The sequence below is a fragment of the Scophthalmus maximus genome, chromosome 12, assembly GCF_022379125.1.
Source record: "Scophthalmus maximus strain ysfricsl-2021 chromosome 12, ASM2237912v1, whole genome shotgun sequence".
Taxonomy (NCBI): Eukaryota; Metazoa; Chordata; class Actinopteri; order Pleuronectiformes; family Scophthalmidae; genus Scophthalmus; species Scophthalmus maximus.
In genome coordinates, this window is record NC_061526.1 from 22,231,733 (window position 1) to 22,255,466 (window position 23,734).

The 23,734-nt window shown below is 47.0% G+C and overlaps 2 protein-coding genes across 14 annotated transcripts in view; one reads left to right on the forward strand and one right to left on the reverse strand.

Annotated features, from left to right (window-relative positions):
- The window catches only part of itfg2 (integrin alpha FG-GAP repeat containing 2), a 67,917-nt gene extending 45,873 nt beyond the window's left edge, over window positions 1-22,044 (forward strand). For 11 of the 13 annotated variants that reach the window (XM_047336518.1, XM_035621612.2, XM_035621603.2 and 8 more), the window contains 16 exons: window positions 1,358-1,428; window positions 1,567-1,677; window positions 1,899-1,996; window positions 5,452-5,521; window positions 16,218-16,313; window positions 16,402-16,443; window positions 16,529-16,706; window positions 16,792-16,931; window positions 17,031-17,179; window positions 17,284-17,378; window positions 17,488-17,541; window positions 18,479-18,570; window positions 18,721-18,838; window positions 19,518-19,691; window positions 20,609-20,804; window positions 21,884-22,044. In XM_047336518.1, the coding sequence (XP_047192474.1) occupies window positions 1,358-1,428; window positions 1,567-1,677; window positions 1,899-1,996; window positions 5,452-5,521; window positions 16,218-16,313; window positions 16,402-16,443; window positions 16,529-16,706; window positions 16,792-16,931; window positions 17,031-17,179; window positions 17,284-17,378; window positions 17,488-17,541; window positions 18,479-18,570; window positions 18,721-18,838; window positions 19,518-19,691; window positions 20,609-20,724 (1,604 nt within the window). In that variant the 3' untranslated portion in view covers window positions 20,725-20,804; window positions 21,884-22,044. Of the gene's footprint in view, window positions 1-1,357; window positions 1,429-1,566; window positions 1,678-1,898; window positions 1,997-5,451; window positions 5,522-15,058; window positions 15,469-16,217; window positions 16,314-16,401; window positions 16,444-16,528; window positions 16,707-16,791; window positions 16,932-17,030; window positions 17,180-17,283; window positions 17,379-17,487; window positions 17,542-18,478; window positions 18,571-18,720; window positions 18,839-19,517; window positions 19,692-20,608; window positions 20,805-21,883 lie in introns of those variants that run through there. The other 2 variants (XM_035621616.2, XM_035621617.2) reach the window with 2 other exon arrangements.
- On the reverse strand, window positions 10,492-11,611 carry ascl1a (achaete-scute family bHLH transcription factor 1a). Its single transcript, XM_035621638.2, has 2 exons — window positions 10,841-11,611; window positions 10,492-10,726 (listed from the first exon to the last, which is right to left on the reverse strand). The coding sequence occupies exon 1, from the start codon at window positions 11,476-11,478 to the stop codon at window positions 10,861-10,863; it is 618 nt and encodes a 205-aa protein (XP_035477531.2). The 5' UTR covers window positions 11,479-11,611; the 3' UTR covers window positions 10,492-10,726; window positions 10,841-10,860.
- Window positions 22,045-23,734: the final 1,690 nt, after the last annotated feature.

The window sequence follows — 23,734 nt, forward strand, 5'->3', positions numbered from 1 at the left end:
TCATACGTAATAATCACAGGATCATTTATACTCAGTTTGTTGTGACGCAGTGTTAGTGTCATTTTTATGTTACCTGCTAAAGTTCACTCATCGTTACAGCTGTGTAATATTGACTCACATCTGGTCCCTTTCTTGCCCAGTGATTTTTTTTTGTGTGTGCGTGTATTAAAACGTAGTGGAGTTTAAACGCTGACGGATCTAAAACCCCGCCGCAGACACACCTGGGTGCTTCTCATCACCGGCTACAGAGCAGAATATGAAACACCGTGGGGCATTACATTTAAAAAATTGTGGTCGCTGAAGTCACCTCCGGTCAACTGCTGCTGCTCCAGATGGTCGGTGGACCTCAGCCTCAGCCGGCATCACCCTTCAAGCTGCCGGTTCACTTTAACAGATTGACCGGTCGGTGCACTGATCCAGCAGCAGCAGCCTCACTGTGTGTGTGTGTGTGTGTGTGTGTGTGTGTGTGTGTGTGTGTGTGTGTGTGTCTGTGTGTGTGTGTGTGTGTGTGTGTGTGTGTGTGTGTGTGTGTGTGTGTCTGTGTGTGTGTCTGTGTGTGTGTGTCTGTGTGTGAGAGAGAGAGAGAGAGAATGTCTTTAAATCCTCCGCCCGGTCCCGTGCAGGCCCGAGCAATCGGCCGCGTGTGTTCGGCTCCACATCGCAGAATATATTTGCAAACAGATGCGCGAAGCCGGTGCCTGTGCCGGTGCACTGGGGATTTTTTTTCCCTTCTTTTTTTTTGATCAATCAAGCTTTAACAAGTCAAGTTGACTAGGTACGAATTGTAGCGCTTTGCATGTGAAAGGACGAGGCGGCGGAAGGCCCGGTTTTGATTAGGCCTAAGCTGATAAATGGCAGATTCAAACAGGCCCCCTGCCACCGCGGAGAAACCCCAGAGGTGCAGGGGTTTAAATCCAGACCGCTATCAACTCCGTCGCTCCTCTTTCTTCTCCCAACCAATGAATAGATCCATTATTCCGTAGACTCATTCTCATCTCCTAAATTGAAGTGGCAGCAGCAGCTTAAAAGCCCCTGTCCCCCCCCCCCCCCCCTCTTTTCTCCAAGTCTCTCTCCCTGCTCAATTTGCCTACTGAAATATTCATGGGTGTGGTTCGTGCCCCTCATCTGATCATCACTTTGATGTTTTGAGACTTTTGCTGCGATTACAGTAATGTCAAGGAAACGAGTGAGTGTTTGTATGGTCAACATCTGTGAATAGTCTTGTTTAAGGAGAATTCTTTGAGATTTATCAACATGAAAGAGTCAGAAGATCGTTCGTTTTTACTAATCAAACACATCTTTAGGCTGAATATGTTGTTCTTGTGAATTCCTCACTTCTCGTCTCTTTGGTTTCCAGTCGACTTTTTGGCAAAGTACTGCATTTTCAGTCAGGAGAAGCTGGACGAGTACAAAAGAGCTTTTGAAGCAGTAAGTGAAAATAAGGGATTTAAACCCCTCAACGTTTGAATATGTCAGTGATGATGATGATGATGATGATGATGATGATGATGATGATGATGATGATGGTGGTGGTGATGATGATGGGGTGGTGGTCTTCCTTTGCAGGAGGACAGTGACGGCGACGGCTACATCTCCTGCGTTCAAGTTCTACTTGCTCTCAAAAACATCATCCCTCCAGAGCTGCTGTCTGACGAAGAGGAGATCTACGTCTGCCGGGTCGGCACACACACACACACACACACAAACACACACACACACGTACAAATACACACACACACACACACACACACTCACACACACGTACTAATACACACTCACACACGTACAAATACACAAACACACGTACAAATACACACACACACACACACACACACACACACACACACGTACGCACGTACGCCGCAGTCACAGTGCTCTCTTTGTCAACCCTTCTTCAGATCCTGGAGATGGTGGACTTCAGGGTGACAGATGGGCTCGTGGACCTGAGGCTCTTCTCCGTGATCGCCAGTCTGGCGCAGAAAATCGCCTCCATGGAGTAAGTGACCGTCGTCGGGCGGAGACACACACACAGACACCCACACTCCTCGCTCGTCCCGCGGGTCACAGACCTCCCATAAAATAAGAATAAGAGAGTGCGTCCGCCAGTTTGTTCCGGCGATTTCCTGTCGTGGTGTGTGGGTCTGTCTTTGATCCTCTCCGCCCTCGTGCCTTCAAAGATCCTGTGTGACTTCAGAGGTCAGAGTTATGAGCTTGTGTCACTTTAAAGTGAATATAATATAATCGGATATTAGTCACAACAAGACATTTAATTCTGTCACCTCGGGAAATAGATCAATGGAGGAATATGAAAAACAATTCATCTTTATCGATTATCTTTCCTTCACCGGGACTTCTCAGTAGGATAAGGATGTCAGCCTCTCCCTATAAGTCATATATTTTCAGTTTGAAACTCCTGACATGCAACAGATACGAGTACAGTATCTGAATTGATTTAACTAAATTTGTTCACTTTGCTATCTGACAAGAGAATCACCAAAATAATAATAATAATATAGTATTAATTTGCTCCTGAATAAAAAAGCTGCAACGACAGCAAATTGATCGATTTGTCAATCTATACAAAGGGTGTCGATCGCACAAAACACTCCATTCGAGGATGTTGACTCACGGCCCCTTTTCACAATATTCGTACATTCTATGATTCCAGCAGATTCATCTATAAGGGAAATAACAGTGAGCTCCCGCCCGAGGTTGAACCCTCTCCCAACAGAAAAAACCTCATCACGCTGACCTGAACTCAGCCTCAGCGTCCTTGTGTCTCTAACATTATTTCCCATATGCTGCAGATTCCCACACACAGCGCTTTTTCTTTTTTTTCTTTTCTTTCTTTCTTTCTTTCTTTCTCTTGCCCTGGGGTTTATAGCTTCCTGCAAGACAGGAGTGTGTGGAGCCAAGCCTACTCCGGAGGTCCCAGAGGGTCAAGGCCTGCTCCCAAAAGCCCCCTCGCCCCTGCAGTGAGAGCTCCCTCTCAGCGAGGACAGGGCCGGGGTCACGGGTCCCCTGATTTACGGCCGGCCCCTTTGTGTGCTGTGTGTTAGAGGAGGCCTGTGCACTGGGCCTGCCTCGCTGGCACCCAGCGACCGAGGGTGTCTGCTTCTGTATAGAGGCAATTATAGTAATGATAATGAATGTCCGTATTAAACCCCTTTTCGCCCCGAACTCCTTTTTCTTGCAATTTGAATAATAAGAAGGGAGAGGAAGATCAGCGCTCATAATGCCCGCCTCCCGAACAAGTAGGAAAACAATGGCATCCTTCTGTCATCTCATCCCAACTGGACTCAATTGATCCTCTTACCTGCTCCGGCTAATCCTGTTGTCTCTAATCCGAGTTTAGAAACGAGCTGCAACAGTAGTTACACAATCGGACAATCTCCTCACGGCAGGCTTTGAAATCTGTGGAGGTGTACCCCCCCCATTTATATGCATATGTGTCTACATATGTGAGTGTGTTCTGCATTGATTCAACCCGTTTTTCATCTTTTCTTTTCAACTTTTACTGTCTTACCCTCTCATCCCCCTCTCTCTCTCTCTCTCGTTGTGCTGTTTTGGCCAATGACTCAGCCCATCTGTCCCTGTGCCCCCCCCCCCCCCCTCGACAAGTCCACCTCACACAGCGCCACATTCCCCCAGGGCAAGTCACATGACCCGCCGAGAGAAGAAGTACATTGCCATACAGGGATTCCCATACGGCATCAGTCATTGCCGCTCTCAACCCCTTCGCCTCCTTGTGTCGGATTTTGCGAGCGAGCCAGCGAGCGTGCGTGCGTGCGTGCGTGCGTGCGTGCGTGCGTGCGTGCGTGCGTGCGTGCGTGCGTGCGTGCGTGCGTCCGTGCATTCACCGGGGATCCAGTGAGTCAGCGTGGAGAAAAGGAGCCCTAATGTTGGAGGGAAACGTGAGGCGGCAGATCCCAGATTCGCGACCCGCCACGCAAAACAATGACGGAGCCAGTCCCCTTTCTTCTTTTACCCCGGCGTCACGGCAGCCCGCTCAAAAATAACTCCCAAAAAACAATTCTGTCAAAATCTAAGTAGGTCAGAGTGTGTTTACGCCCCCTGCCTCACTGTATACCAGCCCCCCCCCCCCCCCCCCCCGTGAGGAAGGCCGCCCAAAAACTTTTTTGGGCATTACGTAAGTGAGAAGTCCGCTGTGTGTTGGCCGCAGCGGGGTGCCACTGGAGCGCCGACAAAAGAAAATGGGTTATGCTGCTATTATCCTCCCCGCGGTCCATCACTGGTCCCCCCTAAGCCCCCTCGTTTACCCTAACCATTATCACGCCAGTGTCCTCAACGCGGCTGCATTTGGACTCTTCTGCTGCAAAACCAAGTGCAATTAATGATCATTAGCTGCCCCCTGTCTCGCCTCATCCCCGTCAAGCCCCCGTCCCCCGTCCCCCCCGTCCCCTCCGTCCCCCGGCCTGCGCCGTGGTTGGCAGACGGGGGGCCAATCGCAGCATTGCGAGCGCTCAGGCGTGCGTTTGCACTCGATGGCCCAGCGCTCGGCCATTCTTCGCCTCCAACAGGCCATTGAGCGGCGCTCGGCGAGGAGGGGGCTCATTAACACCGGGCGCTCGTTAGGGGAAGGGGACGACTGTCGCCGTGCCACACGCTGGACAGGAGAGGTCTGTCCAAACACAATTGGTCGAGTCTCCCTGTAATTATCCGAGTGGACCTAGATTTTTTTTGTCACATTGCACCAGAGTGTGCTCTGGTTGCTTATTGCCCTCTCCAAAGAAAAAACAAAAACCTCCACACAAACCCCACTCGCCCTGCGTCCGGCTCCCTCCCCACACCCACCGTCCCCCCCCCAAAAAAAAAGCCAGAGCAGTTTTTATCCGTTACTGTGGCGGGATGTCCCCGTGTACGCACGCATTGTTTGGCTACTAGGCCACTGTGAGCAACCACAATGGGCTCAGAACACTTTACCATCACGTTGCCTGCGTCGCAAACACAACATCGCGCGGGACGCACCCGCCAAAAATCACCCGCCACGACGGCCGCCAGATTGTCCCCCAACGCCGGCGACAGTTTGTGACCAAAAAGTTTACGCCGAAGTTTTTTTTGACCAACTTCATAGACAGATTACTTGTTCAGTTGTTTCGTGATGCTGCTGTGAAAACACTTGTATGATGTCCTCTTGCCCTGGACGGAGGTTTTCTCTCTCAAGGTTTCCTCACTTTGGTCCCGGAGACACCAAATATAAAACAGGAAACACGTTGCTGAACTGCATTATGGGAAGAGAAGGATCCAGCTTGAGGCCTACGAGAGACTACAAGTCTCGAAAGCCTTGACTTGTGTTGGCCCCGGTTTTTGTCTTTCCTTGATTTGACTTTTTCCTCTTCCCAACTTTATAAAAAAACAGAATCACGTCTTTGAAAACTGTTTCCTCAGACAAACTGATGTTGTGATTTTTTTTTCGCCGTTGTCTTCCAGCGACTTCATGCGATCGCTGATCAGCAGCATGGACTTCCGCTCCCTCGAAGTGAGGCTCTTCAAAGCGAAGGTAATGTCGAGGTTTTGGCTCCTACTTCCCCCCCAAATTCTTCTCAACTGTACTCGAGAAAACATCCTCGCCGCATGTCTCCGCTCTGGGATTTGTTTTCACATGGTGCCCTCGATCGCTTCCATTGCAACACCAGATTAACTTTCACATCAGTCACATTCACGCCACAAACACCGCCGCTGCCTCTCTTTCACGGCTCCGCGGGTATAATTACAATGAAATAAACACTGGTAAACACTTTGAAGAGCAATTCCAAAGCATGCTTTGTGAAGCTACCTCCTTTTTTTTTTCTTTTTTTTTTTAAAGAGAGGCACTCGGCCCTCATGCATAGAAATGAGGAAAGCAAGCCAGGGACAGAGAAAAAGAGAGGGGTGCGTTTCCCTTTTCATAGATTAGCACGGCGCTAATCTCATTAAAGTGCCCAGCAGTGAACACGCAGTCCACTCCGCCCCAGCCCTGTAATCAGCCCGAGACACACACACACACACACACACACACACACACACACGGCTCATCTGAGGTGGACCGGGACGAGGCCTGCAACCAGCTGCCCCGCTCGGGAGCACGAGGAAGTAGAAGAGAGCCGCTGAAAGGGCAGGAGGAAAAACATGAAAGCCTGCGGCCGTGGGTGTGGAAACCGAGCCCCTGGCCAGGTAGGGGAGGCTGTGTAATTACAGACCTGTTAGGGATAGGGTTGTTAACTGGAGTAGGTTGGCGGTGGGGGGGGGGGGGGGGGGGGGGGGGGGGGGGTTGAATGGGCTAATTGCCAAAGGGATTATTTCCACCTCCACCACCACCCTCCCCCAACAATTATTACCTAGACTGCATCAACGGTGCAAACAGGTGCACTCAAACAAGACTAGAAACGGGCCGTGGTAATCTGAGGCTGCCGCTCAAGAGCAAACACACAAAAACTTACATACACACACACAGACACACATGCGCGCTCACGACTGCTGAGAACAAGTCCAGAGACAGTTTTCCATATTATTTATGTCTGTTATTATTACGACCCCGAGCAGCGACTGTTCCTGTTCCTCCTGGAGGAGCGGCGGGGCGACGCGGGGTCCCGGCAGGGGTTCATCGGTGCCGAGCAGCTGCTCCTGGAGCTGAAGGCCGGCGGCATCCGCCTGGAGCAGGAGGCGGCCGTCAGGCTGCAGCTCCAGCGCTTCCCCCCGCTGGACCTGCTGGGCTTCCTGGCCTACCTGCCCCTCTTCATGCTCGTCCACAAGTCGATCATCGCCAACCCCCTCGACGACTCCGGACACCACTGAGCTCAGAGGTCGGCCCCCGTGTGTGAGGCTCAGTTATCGACACACCACCAAAAAAGGCTGATGTATAAGAAGTTTAAAAAGTTTAGAATAAGGGGAGTGAACTACACACTGTAATCCCAAGTCAGAAAATATTAGGAATTACATCAACAATATCTCCCACTCGGTGGAAAGGACTACCGACGTCGACGTGATGTTCAAAGGCTTCAGCACAAATGTAATACCGCAACTAAAACAAGGAACGTGTCAACTTCACATTGACTTCTGCTGCTGTGCCTCTCAGATACGTGGAACATATGGTGGAGCTGTGAAGTGCTGTCTATGGTCCTGAAATGTTCCGCAGCATGTGGATGTTCTTTCACGGCAACAAGCTTTTTTTGCTGAGCCAGGCGCCGAGGAACTCTCCTATCGGCTGAATTTGACACGGCAGTGCGTATCCATGCAGTTCGCGCACACTCGACTGAGCGACCGCCACAGAGGGGAAACGTAGCGGGCTCTGACTGACAGGGAACCAGGATTGTTAGGGTCAGGCAACAACGTCTGAGCAGCAGATGTACCAGAGGAAAGTATAATTCTTCAGGGTAATGTTCAACCAGCTTTTAAAATGACAGCATTTTTAAGATTCTGATGATGATCCTCTCCTAGTTTTTCCATCTCAGCTGTAAAGTCCTCATCTTACTTTGACCTTTACAAATGTCCGAGCCATGTGACCAAAGAAACCTGACATGGCGTGTTCGTGTTCATTACAATCTGGTGCTAAAGGGTTTTTTAAAATGATTTTGTAATTGCTTTTATACTTGTTTCTAAGCAACTGAAGCCTCAGCGAGAGGATTACATTCACCAAAGTCTTGAAATGAGCCAAAGAGTTTTGTTTTGGGGTCTTGAGAAGGAACTCTTTTTTATTTAGAAGTAGTAGATGTGTAATATTCGCCCCCACCAAGTGATTTTTTTTTTTTGCAGGAATAGAAATAAACACACAAAGAGCCAATAAGGTTTTCCTGCTCTGCTGGAAAATGTGGAAGTACAGTACGACGTGAGTCACGTTTGTGGACGTGTACCTGGAGTTTGCAGGTGTGTTGTGTGTTTCTACCTCCTCTCCGTTTGTTAACTTTTGGCTCTTCACATCATCTCAGATGATTCATGATACTTTGTTTATTGTTCTTGTTTGAATTAACTGGATATATAAATAAATAATTATACGCAAAATCTCAGTTTTGCAGAGTGTTGTGTTGAAAGTCCAAATAGTGACTTTCTTGTACATACTTATGAGTTAAGGCTCTTTTTTTGTTGTTTATAATAAATAAATATATAATATTTTAACTGAGGCATGGTGGGTTTTTCCTCTCCAAGCTTTTGGATTTACTTTACTTCCTGTTCTTGTCTTGTTTTGTCTTTGCATGTGTTGTTCTGTGTATGACAAGTTCTGTCAGTCACATTCGGATTAGTTGCGGTTTTCAACCCTGCAATTATGGACGTTGGGTAACTTTTTGTTCCTTTTACAAATTGACATGCTCAGTTTCAATCAAAATATATTTTCATTTGACAAACCTTTTGTGAAACCCTTATACTTTCCCACTTTATAAATGAATCACTGTTGTTAACAAGTTCATGTTTTAAACGTAACACAATTTATTGACAATAATGGTGAACGTGAAAGTCTCTGTTTAATGATAATAATTATGATAATAATACATTTGCAGATCTTTCCTTCTATGTCAAGATTTCTTCTCTACTTCCCTGTAAATCACAGTGCAGTTGCAGCACCTGACGGACCGCGCGCCCCCTCTCCCAGGGCCCCCTGGTGGCCCATGAACCCTCCTTTTGAGAACAACTGATGAGGCGCACGCACACACATCTTGCACAATGAACCCTGAACGCAACAAGAGGTTTTGCAGTATGTGGATGAAGCATTTCATTCTTTGTCCAATGTGGGAGCATTTTATTCTTACTCAACTGCAGCCACACACACACACACACACACACACTTCCCAGGTGGTGCCTGCCTGTCGGCGGCGGCACGCTGCTGTCAGGAGGCACACGCCATCAGCCCAGTTCAGCTCCGTGTCTCCACTCGACCACCCCACACAAACCCCCCATTCACTGCAGTGAACCCAGACACGCGTCCGGTTGCAGCCTCCGTCGTCCTACCTGTCAACCCCCCCCCCCCCCCCCCCCCCCCCCCCCCCCCCCCCCCCCCCCCCCCCCCCCCCCCCCCCCCCCCCCCCCCCCCCCCCCCCCCCCCCCCCCCCCCACACACACACACACACACAAAAAAACAAAAGACCCATGCCCCGGAATCTACCGCTGATGAACTGAACGTGTAGTAACAGATAAACGCGCTATTTTTCTCAAGTGTACTGGAAATGTATGATGAAAGAAAAAAACGAGAGTGCTTTGTCGAACTTTCCGCCACTTTTTGTGTGATGGCATATTTTAGAAATAGGATTTTTTTTTTATGCAAGCCAGTTTGCACATCGATTCAAACTCAAAGGACGTTTTTCATTGAACAAACAAATTCGAACTTGTTTGTTACAGATGCTTGTTTTTCTGCAGATGAAAATTTCCTCTTGAGTTCTAAAGTGCGTCAAAAACACTTGTTTTGCTTCCTGTTGTGCTTTTTTTTGCGTTTGCACGACTTTGGTCTGTTTTGTAAACTGTCCATGGAGCAAAAAGAGAGGGGGGGGGGGCAGTATTCAGGAATTTAGGCTTATGAGGAAGCAACGAGCGTGGAATTTTTAGAAAGAGGAGTAAGAAAAATACGTGCGTAAAATGTGCGTAATTGTGCGTAAAAGTTTGGTTTCTTTTCCCCTTTTGTCCCTATACATTAGTCTTGCTCCCTCTTCCCCCCTTCAGTTACCTGCTTACTCAAGACAGTGACAAGTGTCCACTCACTCTTTAACCCCCCCCCCCCCCCCCTCCCAAAAAAACCAAGACATGGAACATGAATCAGTAGCAAATCATTTTTATTCTTGGACTGGAGTTGTAGAAAATATTTCCACCGTCTGTTCATGTGAAGACAACATAGAGCTGGCAGTGTAAAGAAGAGGCAACGCGTGGACATCGCGCTGCTCTTGTTTGGACAATAGCTGCATAAGTTTTTTGATCATTGTGAACTTCATGACGTAATGCATTATGCAATAACACGGTTTTCTTCTTCTTCTATTAAATAAGACACATTTGGTGCTATATAGAATAAAAACGGTCGGAGTGTCAAACTCCTTCTTCCTGGAAAACCTCGTGAACAGAAGAGCCAGAGAATAATAATATAGACTACACGTCTACATATATATAGGCAAGAGGTTATAGAAGCAACTTCGCAATATATATAGACAAAAATATTTATACAAAATAAGGGATGTGTACAAAACATCTATAAATCTCTTACATACAAAAATATCTTAATATATCCCCCCCCCCCCCCCCCCCAAACAATGCGTTTTGATATAGAATTTCATAGAATAAATCTGCGACTTGGAAGCATGTTGAGAATTAAACGGCGACGTTTGGACCAAAAGGTGTTTCTGTGATTGGATTTAGCATAGTTGATGATCAGCCACGTATTAAATAATGTTTTTGTTTTTTTCCCAATGTGCTGCTGAAGAGCAAAGATTCGCTTTTTTGTTTTATCACAGAAGCTCGGACTCCCACGCTGTCAGGAGGATATACCCTTCGCCTTCTTCTTATCCTTTGGCGCTGATCTCTGATCTGATTTTTTTTTTCTTCCTCTCCCCCAAAGTTTGCCAGGACTTCCAGGCCTCGTCTGTCCGTCAGTCTTTGAGAGGACAGGTGGGGCGTTAAGGACGCGAGGACCGAAACGCGTTTGTACAGTGCATCTTGTTCTCGAGGACGCCCAGCAGCCTCCTCCTCCTCCTCCTCCTCCGGGACCGGGACCGGGACCATCCCAAGCGCACCACATCAGAGTTCATCCATATTTCTGTGGAGAGAAGAGGGAGAAGATGTTAAGCAACTTGTTCAGGGGCATCAATCACGATCATTATCTGTAATAGTGTCTGATATTCACTGGAGCATCCTGGCGTCTTGTTCTTACCTCATAGAGATGCTCATTGCTCAGAACCAGTTGGCGAAGTCGAGCAGTTCTTGCTCTTCCGGACTCAGGGGGTCGTACGAGCCCTCGTCGGACGAGTAGGAGGACACCGGGGAGCCCGCCATGGAGTTCATGTCGGCGGCGTACCCCTGCGACATGGCGGGCGACAGCACGCCGGACTGGAACGCCGCGCTCACCGCGTCGTGCTCGTCGAGCAGCTGCTGCAGCGCGCGGATGTACTCCACCGCGGAGCGCAGCGTCTCCACCTTGCTCATCTTCTTGTTGGCGGCGCCGTTGGGCACGTGCTCGCGCAGCGTCGCGAAGCCGTTGTTGACCAGCTTCACGCGGTTGCGCTCGCGCTCGTTGCGCCGCGCCACCGCGTGCGGCTGCTGCGGCGGCAGGCTGTAGCCGAAGCCGGCGAAGTTCAGCCGCCGCTTGCAGCGCAGCAGCTCCGGCGAGGAGGAGCGCTGCCTCTTGGGCTGCTTGGACGCCGACTTCCCGCTGCCCTCGCTGCCGCCGCCGCCGCCGCTGCCGCTGCTGCTGCTGCTGCTGCAGGGGCTCAGCTGGAGGCTCTGCGCCGCGGCGGCGGAGAAGAAGCAGGCGGTCGGCAGGAGCTGCTGCTGGGCGACGCAAATGTCCATCTTGGCACAGAAAGTTTGCAACAACAACAGAAAAAGTATCACGCAAAACTTCGCCAAAGTCTCAAGGCAGGCGTGTCCCGCTCGTGCCGTTCACGTGTCCTTGTTTTGAGTCAGGGTGATGGTGGTGGTGGGGGTGGGGGGGGAGGGTTAGTCCGCTGTGGGCTGCTGCCTCGCGCGCTCCTCTGAAAGCTGCACTGAGTCCTCGAGGACAGACTCCGCCGCTTATCAGTGCGTCTGGGATGGAGGGGGCCACATGGCCACGCCCTCCGGTCGCGTGGATCCACCTTGGGCTCCCGCGCCGGTGCCGGTGCGTTGCGCGCGCCGGACGCGTGCCACTTGAAGCCACTAAACAAACAGTCAGTGGTGAGTTTTTCCCCTTTCTTTTCTCTTCTTGCCTGTCTTTGGCGGCCGGGCGTCGGTAGGTGTGTGCGGAGATGAAAAAGCTCACCACCGAGGACAACTGAAGTGTTTCGATCCAAACCAAGAATCACTGTACTTTTATTTTTAATTGATGAATGAAAACCATCTGGTTATGCAACTTTTACTATGATGAATTTCCTCGATTTTGAGACTTTCGCATGCTTTTTTTTTAAGCAATTATGAAGGAAAAAAAAGCTCATTTTGGATCAGACCAATATATCGACCTTAAATGTGCTTTCCTGATAATAGTTATCTGTGATGGAACCGGGGTTTCTCTTCTCAACAGGCGACATCAAACACCAGTGGTGCTCTCAAGTTGAGTCTGGTGATCTAAAGAAAAGTGATTAGGAGTTTGTGTTTAGAGGAACAGGTGAGATTCTTGTTCGTGGAAAAACGTCCAGTTTTCTAGAGTGAAGAAGTTGTTACAAAGAAGAAGAAGAATCTCATCTTCAACCGCTTAATCCGGGGTCGGGTCGCGGGGGCAGCAGCTCCAGCAGGGAACCCACAACTTCCCTTAAGTTTGGGTAAACCAACTTAAAGTAAAAACCGAAAGAAAAAAAATCCAATTGGAGATAAAAACATCTTTTCTCCCTTTTCCAGCTCTTTCCAGTCTGTGGTGCTGAAAGACAGCGCACCTCGCAGCCTCATGTTCAACACCCAACAACCCCTCGTCGTGCTGCAGGTCGAGCTTCTGCATCATGTAAATCACTTTCTTGTCTTGTTTTTATTGTCAACATCACAGACGCGTCTCATCCGAGGGAGCCATTGTGCAGCAGAGGCCGGATTTTCCACCTTTGATTAGAGCAGCTCATCGGCGGCGCACAGGCGGAACGGATCGGGGCGCAAATCTGTGGAGGAGGGGGAGGAGGTGGGGGGGGGGGAATAATCTGTTTTGGAGTTGGCTTTTGTTTATGATTTGATACACTCGGTGTGGTGTTACAGTAGTGTGTTCTATGCGCTTATTGTCGCTTTGCCTTTTCTGCGCGCCGAACAAAACCAATGGACCGAACTGTAATGTGTTTTTATGTGTGTGTGTGTGTGTGTGTGTGTGTGTGTGTGCACGGTAGGCTGTGTGCAGTATAGTGTGAAAAGTGGCGCACGCGCGCACAATAGAATAGGTTGTTGTTATGCCTGTGCGGATGTTTTTTTTAGTTTTTACGCACGGGATTTTGGTGCGTGTCCCCTGTGTGCGTAGTTTACACCGAATTGTGTCAGTGTGTGCGTGCGCGCGCGCGTGTGTGGGCGCGCAAATAACCTCCCACCCCCTTATTCTTTATTACTGTGCGCCTGAATGTGCACGCGCGTCCCGAAGAGGGGGGGGGGGGGGGGGGGGGGGGTGTAATAAATTGTGCGATTTTTTTTCCTGCGTTGGCCAGTGGCATTCGGAATCAGGTTTGCAGCCTATAGCCCCCCCCACAATACTTTCTTTTCTTTCCCTCCCCCCTTAAACCTCCACTCACTTTATTTTTTTTATTTTTGGCCCAGCAAGAGAGTTTAGAAAAGAAGCGTGGGTTCTATTCATCCCGCCCCTCCACCCCTTCGCCTGCGCCAGGCTTTCTGAAACCTATCCACCCTGTCAGTGTGCTCCCAGAGTCCAATTAGCGCTTTGTGAGGACTTCCCCCCCCCCCCCTCCCTCTCTCTCTCTCTCTGCTGTTGGTGCGGCACTTCCTCAGACTGCAGGGACTTTCCAGTCATAGCTGAGTGTAATAATTAATATGACATCTGGGCGCCCTATAGTTCCAATTTAAACACTTTCTGTATTATTCTTTTCTCTCTCTCGCTGTATTGGAGATACTAAAGGAACAAAAAAAAAAACTCAAAAAGCACCGAATGATAGTCTTTGTGTGTGGTGTAAAAGATTATCTTTCAATTTGTTTGTCAAACTTTGTTTTAAAACTGTTTTTTCTCACAGTTTTGTAGTTTTGTAGTTGCACCCAATGGATACATATGTTTGAAAACTCATGCCAAACCTTGTTGCAGACTTTTGACATAGTTACTGACAATTTTTCACTTTTCTCTTTTACATACACACGTCCAAAAAGTTTTTTTTTAAACATGTAATATTTAAGCGAAATCAAACTAACTGTCAAGAGTGACAGTTGCCTTCTGTCAAAACAAACAACTTTCTATTGAGTGTTTATGAAGACATTCACAAAGATATGGCACATGATTATGTCTGATGAAAATAAATGGATGCAAAGATTTCATTTCTTCCTCAATATTCTTTAAAATGGAATGTTTCCCACCCCCCTGAGACATTTGTGTAAACTCCTTCTCCTGCCTCTTGTCTGGGTTGTTCTCTCTCTCTCACGAGAAGTTGTGATAGAGCAGCGCCCCCCAGAGGACAACGGTAGCATCCTTCTTTCTTTTTACACAGACACATATCATGTAATCTTGTAGTATTATAAGCCTTTTCTTGTATGTTTTTTCAAACTAATGATTTGTGCCAAAAGTTTGAAACATCTATGTGGTAATAATCTTGCAAACAAACTTTTATTTCCTCCAATGAATCTTTGAGGCAAACGTTCCCAGTACCTGATCACATACCAGATGATGATGACAGAGGTGCTACATGAAAGCATACATATGGAAAAGTTTAAGGCACTTAATATGTTTACATTCTTATCCATCACCATCAGGGCGGCTTCTGACTGTCCAAATATCTTCTCAGCATCATGGAGGCATCATGGAGTCAATTTTAGGGGACTCTTACTAAGACTAAATCCACAGGGACAACTGTGGAATACTTTCCAAGATGTTTGGAGCACTCTTCTATGACAAGTACATTGAACATGTACCTTATATGTAATTCATAAATAAATCAAATAATTATTTTTGAAAGCATCTTTCTTTAATTTTTGTACCTAAACGTTCTCACAGAACTCATTGGTGAAAATGAAAGAATTAATTTATTCGACTGGGTTTAGTGCATTTGCAACCTTTGACCGCTAGAGGCCGCTATTTTAACCCCCTATTGACAAATGACAGTGCGCCCCTCAATATTTATCTAACTATGTATTATTATTAATGTTGTTAATGTTTAACAGTTGCACTCTTTCATGTGAAAGAAAACGTGTAAAATTAATCCGTGCCACAAATTAAACCAGAGGAGAGTTGACAACAAAGTTTGCGAAACGGATATTTTGTCTCTGCTCGGCTTCCGTAGAGTTTGGGTCACATGGTTTTATTTACTACGAAGAGACGTGTGTGCGCACAGAGCCAGTGCTTATCTTACTCACCTGTTTCGCCTTAAACACACGAAAATACTTTTTAATAACTAGACAAAGACCTGTTTTAAAACGGCAGTTGTTATATATATCACTCTCTGCGTCAAGCTAACGTTTGTTTGAGCGTCGTGACCATCCGCGTTGTGAAGCTAGCTGCGGCTAAGCTAGCACGAAGTAGCCTGTGTCGTCATAAAAAAAAGAGGCGACCCGAGTGTTCATGGAGGAGTCGGTGGTTTGAACTCAACCATGCGGTCTTTGAACTACGTGCAGCGGGTCAGCTTGGACTTCACGGGAACCCTGTTCCCTCACGCCATCTGTCTGGGCGACGCCGACAACGACTCGGTGAGTTCACGTTTGCATTGTGCGGTGGCTTCGCGGATGACACGTCGGTCGTGTACAGGAAGGTGTCGTGTGCAAACACTGTAAGAGCTTTGAATGTACCCGCTCGCGCCTCTTATTTATCTGATGTACAGTGATGTATGCAAATAAAAAATGTCAGAGGCAAACTTATTTTGAAAGTTTACTTCCGGTGGGCCGGAGGAGAGACGGTGTCATCTTTAAAAGTAGTGGTGTACTTATCTGATCCCTATACTTTTATGACCAGGGGTTGTTATGTAACTGATATTGTAGATTTCCGTGTTTGAAATATGAATTAAGCTTTGAGTTGATCGACTCATTGGTCCGTCACTAGAAAATGAATTGACATTGCTTTGACAACAGATGGAATCCTTTTTTTTGTCCCAAGCAAAATTCCACACATTGGAGGATTCCAGTTCCTCAAATCTGAGTTTTTGCTTATTATCATTTTTTTAACACAAAAAAACCCCATTCGTGGCGAAGCTCTATATTTGATGTGCACATGGGTTTGTAACTGAGCTGATGTTGTGACATCATAGCTGCTCTGAGTGTACACCACCTTATTGATATTGTCGTCTTGGCAACACACCTGATATGACATTGAGATGCGTGGACGCTATTTTATGGCTTCTCTTCTGCATTTTATCATTGATTCAACAGTCAGAAGCTGTAAAGTTTGTCCAAAACAAAAACAAAGATCAAAACTAATTCCTCCCTTCCCTCCTTCATCGTAGTTGAACGAGCTGGTTGTGGGCGACACCAGTGGGAAGCTGCTCGTGTATAAGAACGATGACGCCAAACCCTGGATCACGAGGACCTGTGTGGGCATGGTGAGTACAGTAACAAGGTCACCGGGTGATTTCACACACTGACTCTGATTCTATAACCCCTCACAATGTGTTTTTTTGATTCATGCAGCTGACCTGCGTAGCAGTCGGAGACGTCTGCAACAAGGGAAAGGTGAGGAGACGGAAAGCGGCCGAATCATATATCATCAATATTTAGGTGGAGATGCTACCAAAGTTGTTTGTGTCTTGTTTGTCAGAATCTGGTGGTCGCTGTGGGAGCGGAGGGCTGGTTTCACCTCTTCGACCTGACGGCCGCGGCGGCGAACAAAGCCGATTCGTCCAGTCAGCACGAGTTCCTGTCCACCGACGAGCAGAAGCCCTTCTTCACCCAACACATTCCCGCCAACACCAAAGTCATCCTGATCAGCGATATCGGTAAATGTTTTGCCTTTTGGTTTCCATCCTGTCCGTGTATTGTGCTTTTGAATTTCGACCACATCGTGTAAGTGTGTGTGTGTAGATGGTGATGGCCGCTGTGAGCTGGTGGTGGGCTACACGGACCGGGTGGTGCGAGCGTTCCGTTGGGAGGAGCCGTCTGAAGGCTCCGACCTGGGATCTGGTCAACTGGTGCTGCTGAAGAAATGGCTGCTGGAGGGGCAGGTGCGAGAAAACTCACTCAAGTTAATGATAACATTTCTAGATCGCTATTCTCTTTTAGAAATGATAAAAAAAATGGATTCAGCTCCGTTGCTGTTGCAGGTAGACAGTCTGTCGGTGAACCCGGGTCCAGACGGTCTACCGGAGCTCATGGTGTCCCAGCCCGGCTGCGGCTACGCCATCCTGCTGTGCTCCTGGACACAACAAGACTCCTCTGGCTCTGGGGATGACGCCCCTGCCACCCCCGGGAGGTACAGTATACCCCGGCATAATAATAATAATAATAATAATGCTCATTTGGATGTAAGTGATTGGCTGCATTATTAACTTCACGCTTTGATTTCTTTGCTCGCAGTGAGGGGCCTTCTAGAGACATAATTCTCCATCTGACCACCGGGCGGATACACAACAAGAACGTGTCCACTCATCTCATCGGCAGCATAAGCAAAGGTACCTACTGTAATAATCAGCTACTATACACCACATTTTATACAAGTAACTCTTGAGTTATAAAATTTGATGCATACATTTTTCATACGTGATCACTGTTCTTCATCAGGTTCAAAAGAGGAATCTTCTAAATGTGGACTCTTCGCTCTCTGTACTTTAGATGGTGAGTCATGAATTTACATTTTTGAGCAATAAGATAACATTTTTTTTGATATTTTAATAATAAGGATAATTTTTTCATTCCACCTGTTAGTTTGGGCTAAAACAAAAAAATTCAGTTTCACTCTTGTAAAAAGCCCATGTGAACTAAATGTAAGTGAAGTATATTTTTTTCTTCACTCAGTCTGGACAAGATGTGAAAGCAACTTTTATCTAATCATTCTGCACAAGGTGTTTGTACAAGGAGATAAAAGTCAGATGAGCATGTTATATATATATCTTCCTTTTCGTATGAGGAGAACTATGAGTACAACAGGCTGCACCCTAAGTGTGTGAGTGTGTGGTAGCGGATGTAGAGGAGGATGATGATGATGATGATGATGATGATGATCATCCTCCTGGCAGCGGCAGATAAACTGTGAAACGGCTCAGAGCAGCAGGAGAGTCCATCAATATTTAAAGAAGAGCGGATCCACAGGGATTGTCGTCGCTGCCAGCGTTACAGTACCCACACAGTCTTCCTCTCGCCGACATCCAGATGAGCCAACAAAGAGGGAAATTAATTATTTTACCATTTATGGAATTATACCCATTAAATAAGAAAAATCGCTGGCTGTATTTCATCTCTGTCGACTGCCAAATAATCATGTCAGGGATTATCTACTAGATTGTGAAGGTTTCATCATGAGGAGCATTAATATTCCAACACTCACGTTATTGTCAAGAAGATGTGAACAGTTTGAATTCATACTCTTGTGCCCCCTTTTTGGGGGGGGAATCCTACTTGTCCATTGAATAGATTTGTAGCTTTTCATTACCTCCTCTCCACAAAAACTACGGAACGGATTTCCCTGAAACTTGGTGGAAGGATGTGACATGGGCCAAGAAAGAAGTCATTATTGATTTTTTTTAATATTGTGTGTTATTCTTCTGTGTGAAAGGTACCCTGAAGTTGATGGACAGCTCTGAGCAGCTGCTGTGGTCCGTCCAGGTGGACCATCAGCTCTTCGCGCTGCACAAGCTCGACGTCACTGTGAGTTTAACGCGTGTTCACGTAGCACTCCGACATAATGATCGTCCTTACAAAGCATGTTACTGCTTTTTGGTTTCAATTAATTATCGAAAACTGTCGGCGTCAAATTGGTTCAACACTGTGTAAGATTGACTCGGATTGGTCTTCCAGGGTGACGGCAGAGAGGAGGTGGTGGCGTGCGCCTGGGACGGTCAGACCTACATCATCGACCACAACCGCTCAGTCGTGCGCTTCCAGTTCGACGAGAACGTCAACGCCTTCTGTGCCGGTGAGTCGCCTTAATGTTCCTCACCCTCTGCCTCGGATGATTAAACATTTAATTACTTGGAAACACAAATGAGCGTGGACAGGAGAAAAAGCTAGAAAAAGATGGAGAGTGAACAGAAATTTAAGGATTTTTACCACACACAAAAAATCCCATTCAAGCCTTTGAATCTGTATCGTTATTTATTCGGTTGTTTTTGTGAAATCGTTTTGTTTCCTCGTGCCGGAGGCATGAGACCTCTCCGCGTGGAGCACCAGTAGGTGGCGACATCGAGCTTTGGCTCTTCCTCCTCCTCCTTTCTCCCTCTGTCCTTTTCAAATCGTTTCCGCGGTGTCACAGTTTATCTCAGAGAGCTAATGGGACACGCACAGCAGTAAGTGGATTAAAGAGGCGAGAATGTTTGATCCCCCTGAGATTTATTTTTTTATTATTTTGCACCCAGAGAGTGTGACGTCTGTGTATGAAATCAGTCCACTTTGCTCAGACACATTAGATTTGGTTTGTGTGTTTGTGTGGCTCCTGCACATACACATGTACTAGCAGCCAGGCAGCAGACGATTGCTGATTCACGGATTGGGATTCACGTACCGAGCTTCATCACGTCACCGCTCGCCACAAATTGAGTGAAAACTGTGTGTGATATGCATAAATTGAGCATTGTCGTGTGTGTGTGTGGTTGCAGGTCTGTACACATGTAAGGAGGGTAAGAACAGCCCCTGCCTCGTGTACGTGAGCTTCAACAACAAAATCCACATTTACTGGAAGGTGGAGCTGGAGCGCATGGAGTCCACGAACCTGCTGCGGGTGCTGGAGGAGAAACCAGAGTTCAAGGATCACATGAAGGTGCTGGGTGTCGGTGAGTACAACAACAACAACAAATACAACAACAACAACAACAACAACAACTCGGAGTCACTAATCAGGAAGCTGATTCCTCAGCTCAGTTTGGATCGCCATCCACAAAAGACCAACTATGATTGTTTATAGTCAACTCATCTGCCAATCAATTGTACTCAGCTCAGACGCTGGTCTGAATATTAACGAGGGAGGGAAGAGAAATATGATCCCCCACATGTCAGACTTAGCTGTAAACAAGCTCCTGCTTGCTTTCAAACACCCACTGAAATTTGTTTTCCTTAAATGTTCCGTTATAACCAAGTCAAAAACCTCGGGTTAATGATTGCGAATGTTCACGACTGTTATTCATTCCCTCTTCATTTCCTTTGCTAATGTTCTGTTGTCGTAGAAAAAACTAATCTCACCTCTGTCCGAGTGCGTTGTCAGTCTCCACACATGTCGTACATAAACTGTTTTACAAGTGAGGGAGAGGCTGATTAAATGAATATACGGTCTGTGCTCTTTCCTCTGCACGGACGACCAGCCGGTCAACCACTTCATGTCCGAAACACACTGAATGGGAGGGGAAAATAAAGTGTGTGGGGGGGCAAGATGATGATACACAATCACATAATTAGCAGGATTTGCCGGAGCCTTATGACTGCAGGTTCCAGCTGATTGTTGGCGCAGCTTCCTGCTGCCTCTGTGAATAATTCAAACTCTGGGTGCCTGCCGTGTTTCTTTCGGCAACGATTGACACAGGCGTGCTATCTAACCCTCCGTGGAAAATGTCTGATGTCGCAGCCTAGGAACAGGGAAAGGATATGAAATCGTTGATTGTACAGAATAAACCCTCGCCTCGCTCTGACCTCCTACAAATGTCAGCTGCAGCTCTCGGGCTCTTCCCTGCTGCTCATTCACCTTTGTAATCGTCAGCCTTTGGCCAAACGGTGATTGTGAAGAGGCTTGTCTGCTCTCCGCCTCCCAACGTGGGAAGTGTTTCTAATTATCGACACTCCCCTTCTTCTACGAGGCCGTTGATTTCAATTTGAGATCGAGGAGTTCAGTCGTCAGATATGCCCTCGGCTAGAGAAAGAGCTGCAGTCAAAGATAGTGTTGAGCAGAATGCAAGGTAAGCCATTTTTTTTGTTACAGTGGAGGTACAAAAGCTGAACACACACAAGATTAGTCTTTTGCGCAAGTAGATGTTTAGCCAGCGCACATGTCAGCAAGGACAAAATATAGATCCACTGTCACTTATTAAGTAGCTGAATCAGTTAATCAACTCAGTTGTTTCATGGTTAATGTTTCCAGTGGTTCAGGTGAATAATAATATAGGTGCCCCATGTAGGTTGTTTTTTTTGCAAACAAACAAATTCATATTCACGGTTATTCACTTAAACACATGACATACGTTTTCTTCCTCCTGAAACATTTGGAAAGTTTTTAGTTTTTTATTTCTTGAAACCTGCGTTGTTCACATCCATGTTTTTCAGCCAGCATCATTTCACATTTTTGTTGTTATCCAAACTCAAAATCTCCCAGATGAAAAACATGAGACAATAAGGCGCCACATGGAAAGTGTTTTCTTTTTTTTTTCTTTTTCTTCTTCTTTTTTTTTTTTTACAGTGCAGCAGCTGCAGCAGGTGTTCGGTCCGTATTACAATTAGATTCACTTTGCAAAGGAGGAAATTATTTAATCACAGCTGTGACAAGTGATGCAAATTGGAAAATGGTGACGCTCAATCCATTAGTTGAAGAGCAGGAATTAAATAGCGGGGGGGCGGTGGACAGGTCTGGTTCTGCTGAATGAACCTGGCAATCAAAGGTGGGGGGAGAGTCACGCTAAACGCCGCCATTTTGTGTGAGCTAGCATAGAAATCAGAGGCTCCCGAAAATGTGGTTAGTTTTAGCGTGTATTTGTTAAAGTTCTGGACGAATTGACCTGATGGTTTCACCTGAGGAAAATGTTCAGGGATCCGAGTTGCTGCGGTTCATCCTGAGGGGAACAGGAATGTCTGAAACAAATGTAAATGTTGTCGTAAATGTGAAATTGCTGTTGAGACACTTTGCTCCCTGCTGCTACGATTGTGGCTAAAGGGACAAATGATTTCCTTATGTGTGGATATCGTCTGAAAGTTTTAACTGTCATAATTGTCTGTCTCCCATGTCAACGGTCATCGCCGGATCATTTGTGTTTTCCCTCCCCAGATGCCGAGGACCCGGCGGCGGTGAGAGCGCTGGTGGCAGATATTCTCTATAAGGATTCACACACGTAAGCACCGCGACATGTACATCCACACAATGCTGTCTCCGTTCTGTTCCACTCCCTGACTGTAAATACCTAATAAACACTGACCTGTCTGACTGTCTCCCCCCATGCTGCTGGTCTTGTTATTCGCGCTCCCTGCAGATATGGACGTGTCAGGTTCGGGGGTTTACTGGTCTCTAATCACAGATATGCCGGTGCTGTCATTGGTATTCTGTCAAGCCAGGTTGAGAGGGGGCGAAAAACATCAAGATACAATGCAGGAGAAATTATATACGTACTGTTTAACTTCCCCGAGTGAGGAGGATCAACAGAGGCATTATTCTGCCCCCAGTCCGCATTTGACAAGCTGATTTAAAAAAAACAAAAAAGCTCTCCAGTCGCTGCCTTCAAGGATATAAAACCACATAAAGATATAACGTAATGCAACATGGCAGCGAGAAGGCATCGGTGTTTGTCAGCCGAGCGGCGGCGGCGGCGGCGGCGGTGCGCCCGCAGGGGTGGGGTGTGTGTGGCCACGGGAGGTGCAGGTGGGAATCACCCACTGTTCCCAATGGGAGGAGGATCCTATAACCGCCTGTGTAGACTGCCTCCCTTTTTCTTTCATGCAATATAAATGAGCTCCGCGAGTGTCTGTGTGGCCTCAGAATAGACGCAGGCTCAGGTGTCCTCGTAGGCCACACACTCTCATCTCTGAACGTGTTTCTGCCCTTTAGAGCCGAGGCAAGGTTCTGCCTATAGGACCATGTAGCTGAGCTCAGAGGTTCTGGCAGATCAGCTTGTCTGCTCCTCTATGATAGTGAAATAAATATATTTCTGTGTGGAGACAACAAAACATCATCTTGAGGGTTTAGGTAACACGATCAACATATTTTTTTCACTATATATTAATATAGTATGGTCAATCAGTGAGGGGACTATTTTTTTTAAAGCTCTACACTACAAAATATTAGGAATTATTTACATCAGAATTCTCCCTTTAATCTCCATCTCCTCTTTTTTAGTCGGCTGGATTCAATGAGAGCAAATGACAATGCCCCGTTTCACCTCATCAGCGTACGTCGTAAAAAGTGACACAAATATACGAAATAATTACATACACAATGCAAACATTATGATCACGATAATTGAGTGCGTTCATGTCAGTACGGAGTGATGAGTCGTGATTGAATTAACCTCGGTTGGTTATTATATATAACAAGACACGATCAACACGTCCTCCGCTGCCGTCTGCCCTCACAAGTGCTGAGCATTCTCGTCCAGCGAGCTCACACACAGAGATTCACGTTCTCGTGACCATTAATGGTCAAACAGCAGCAGGCTGTGTTTTCGTTGACGCTCTTCTGGATTCATACGTGGATTCTGGCGTCGGTCGCGCTTCAATCAAAACATCCATTCTGATTTCTCCCAGAGGGAAAATGTCAGGCCTCCCTGGTCTCCAGCGACCGATCCTGTGTGACTTGTGACTCCTGCTCCGATATTTTCCCACGAGGCAGCGCCAGTAACATGAAATAGGTTTCAGACGTCTGACCTCATGGACTTGACCACGCAAGGCGGGTCGCGACATTGCCGTGATCTCGCTGACCTTTCTTGTGTGTACAAGGATTTGTCCGGAGCTATTTCGGGGCCACAACGTTTCTCGTATTTTTTCAGGAAGGATATTGCCTCTACGGAGTTTGTAGTTATTCAGTATTTTAAGAAAAGAAAAAAAAATGCGCCGCAGCCTCCACGACTGTGGATCCTATTCTTAGGTCGCGAGTTCTGGGGATTAGTCAAATGACATTTTACTGTAA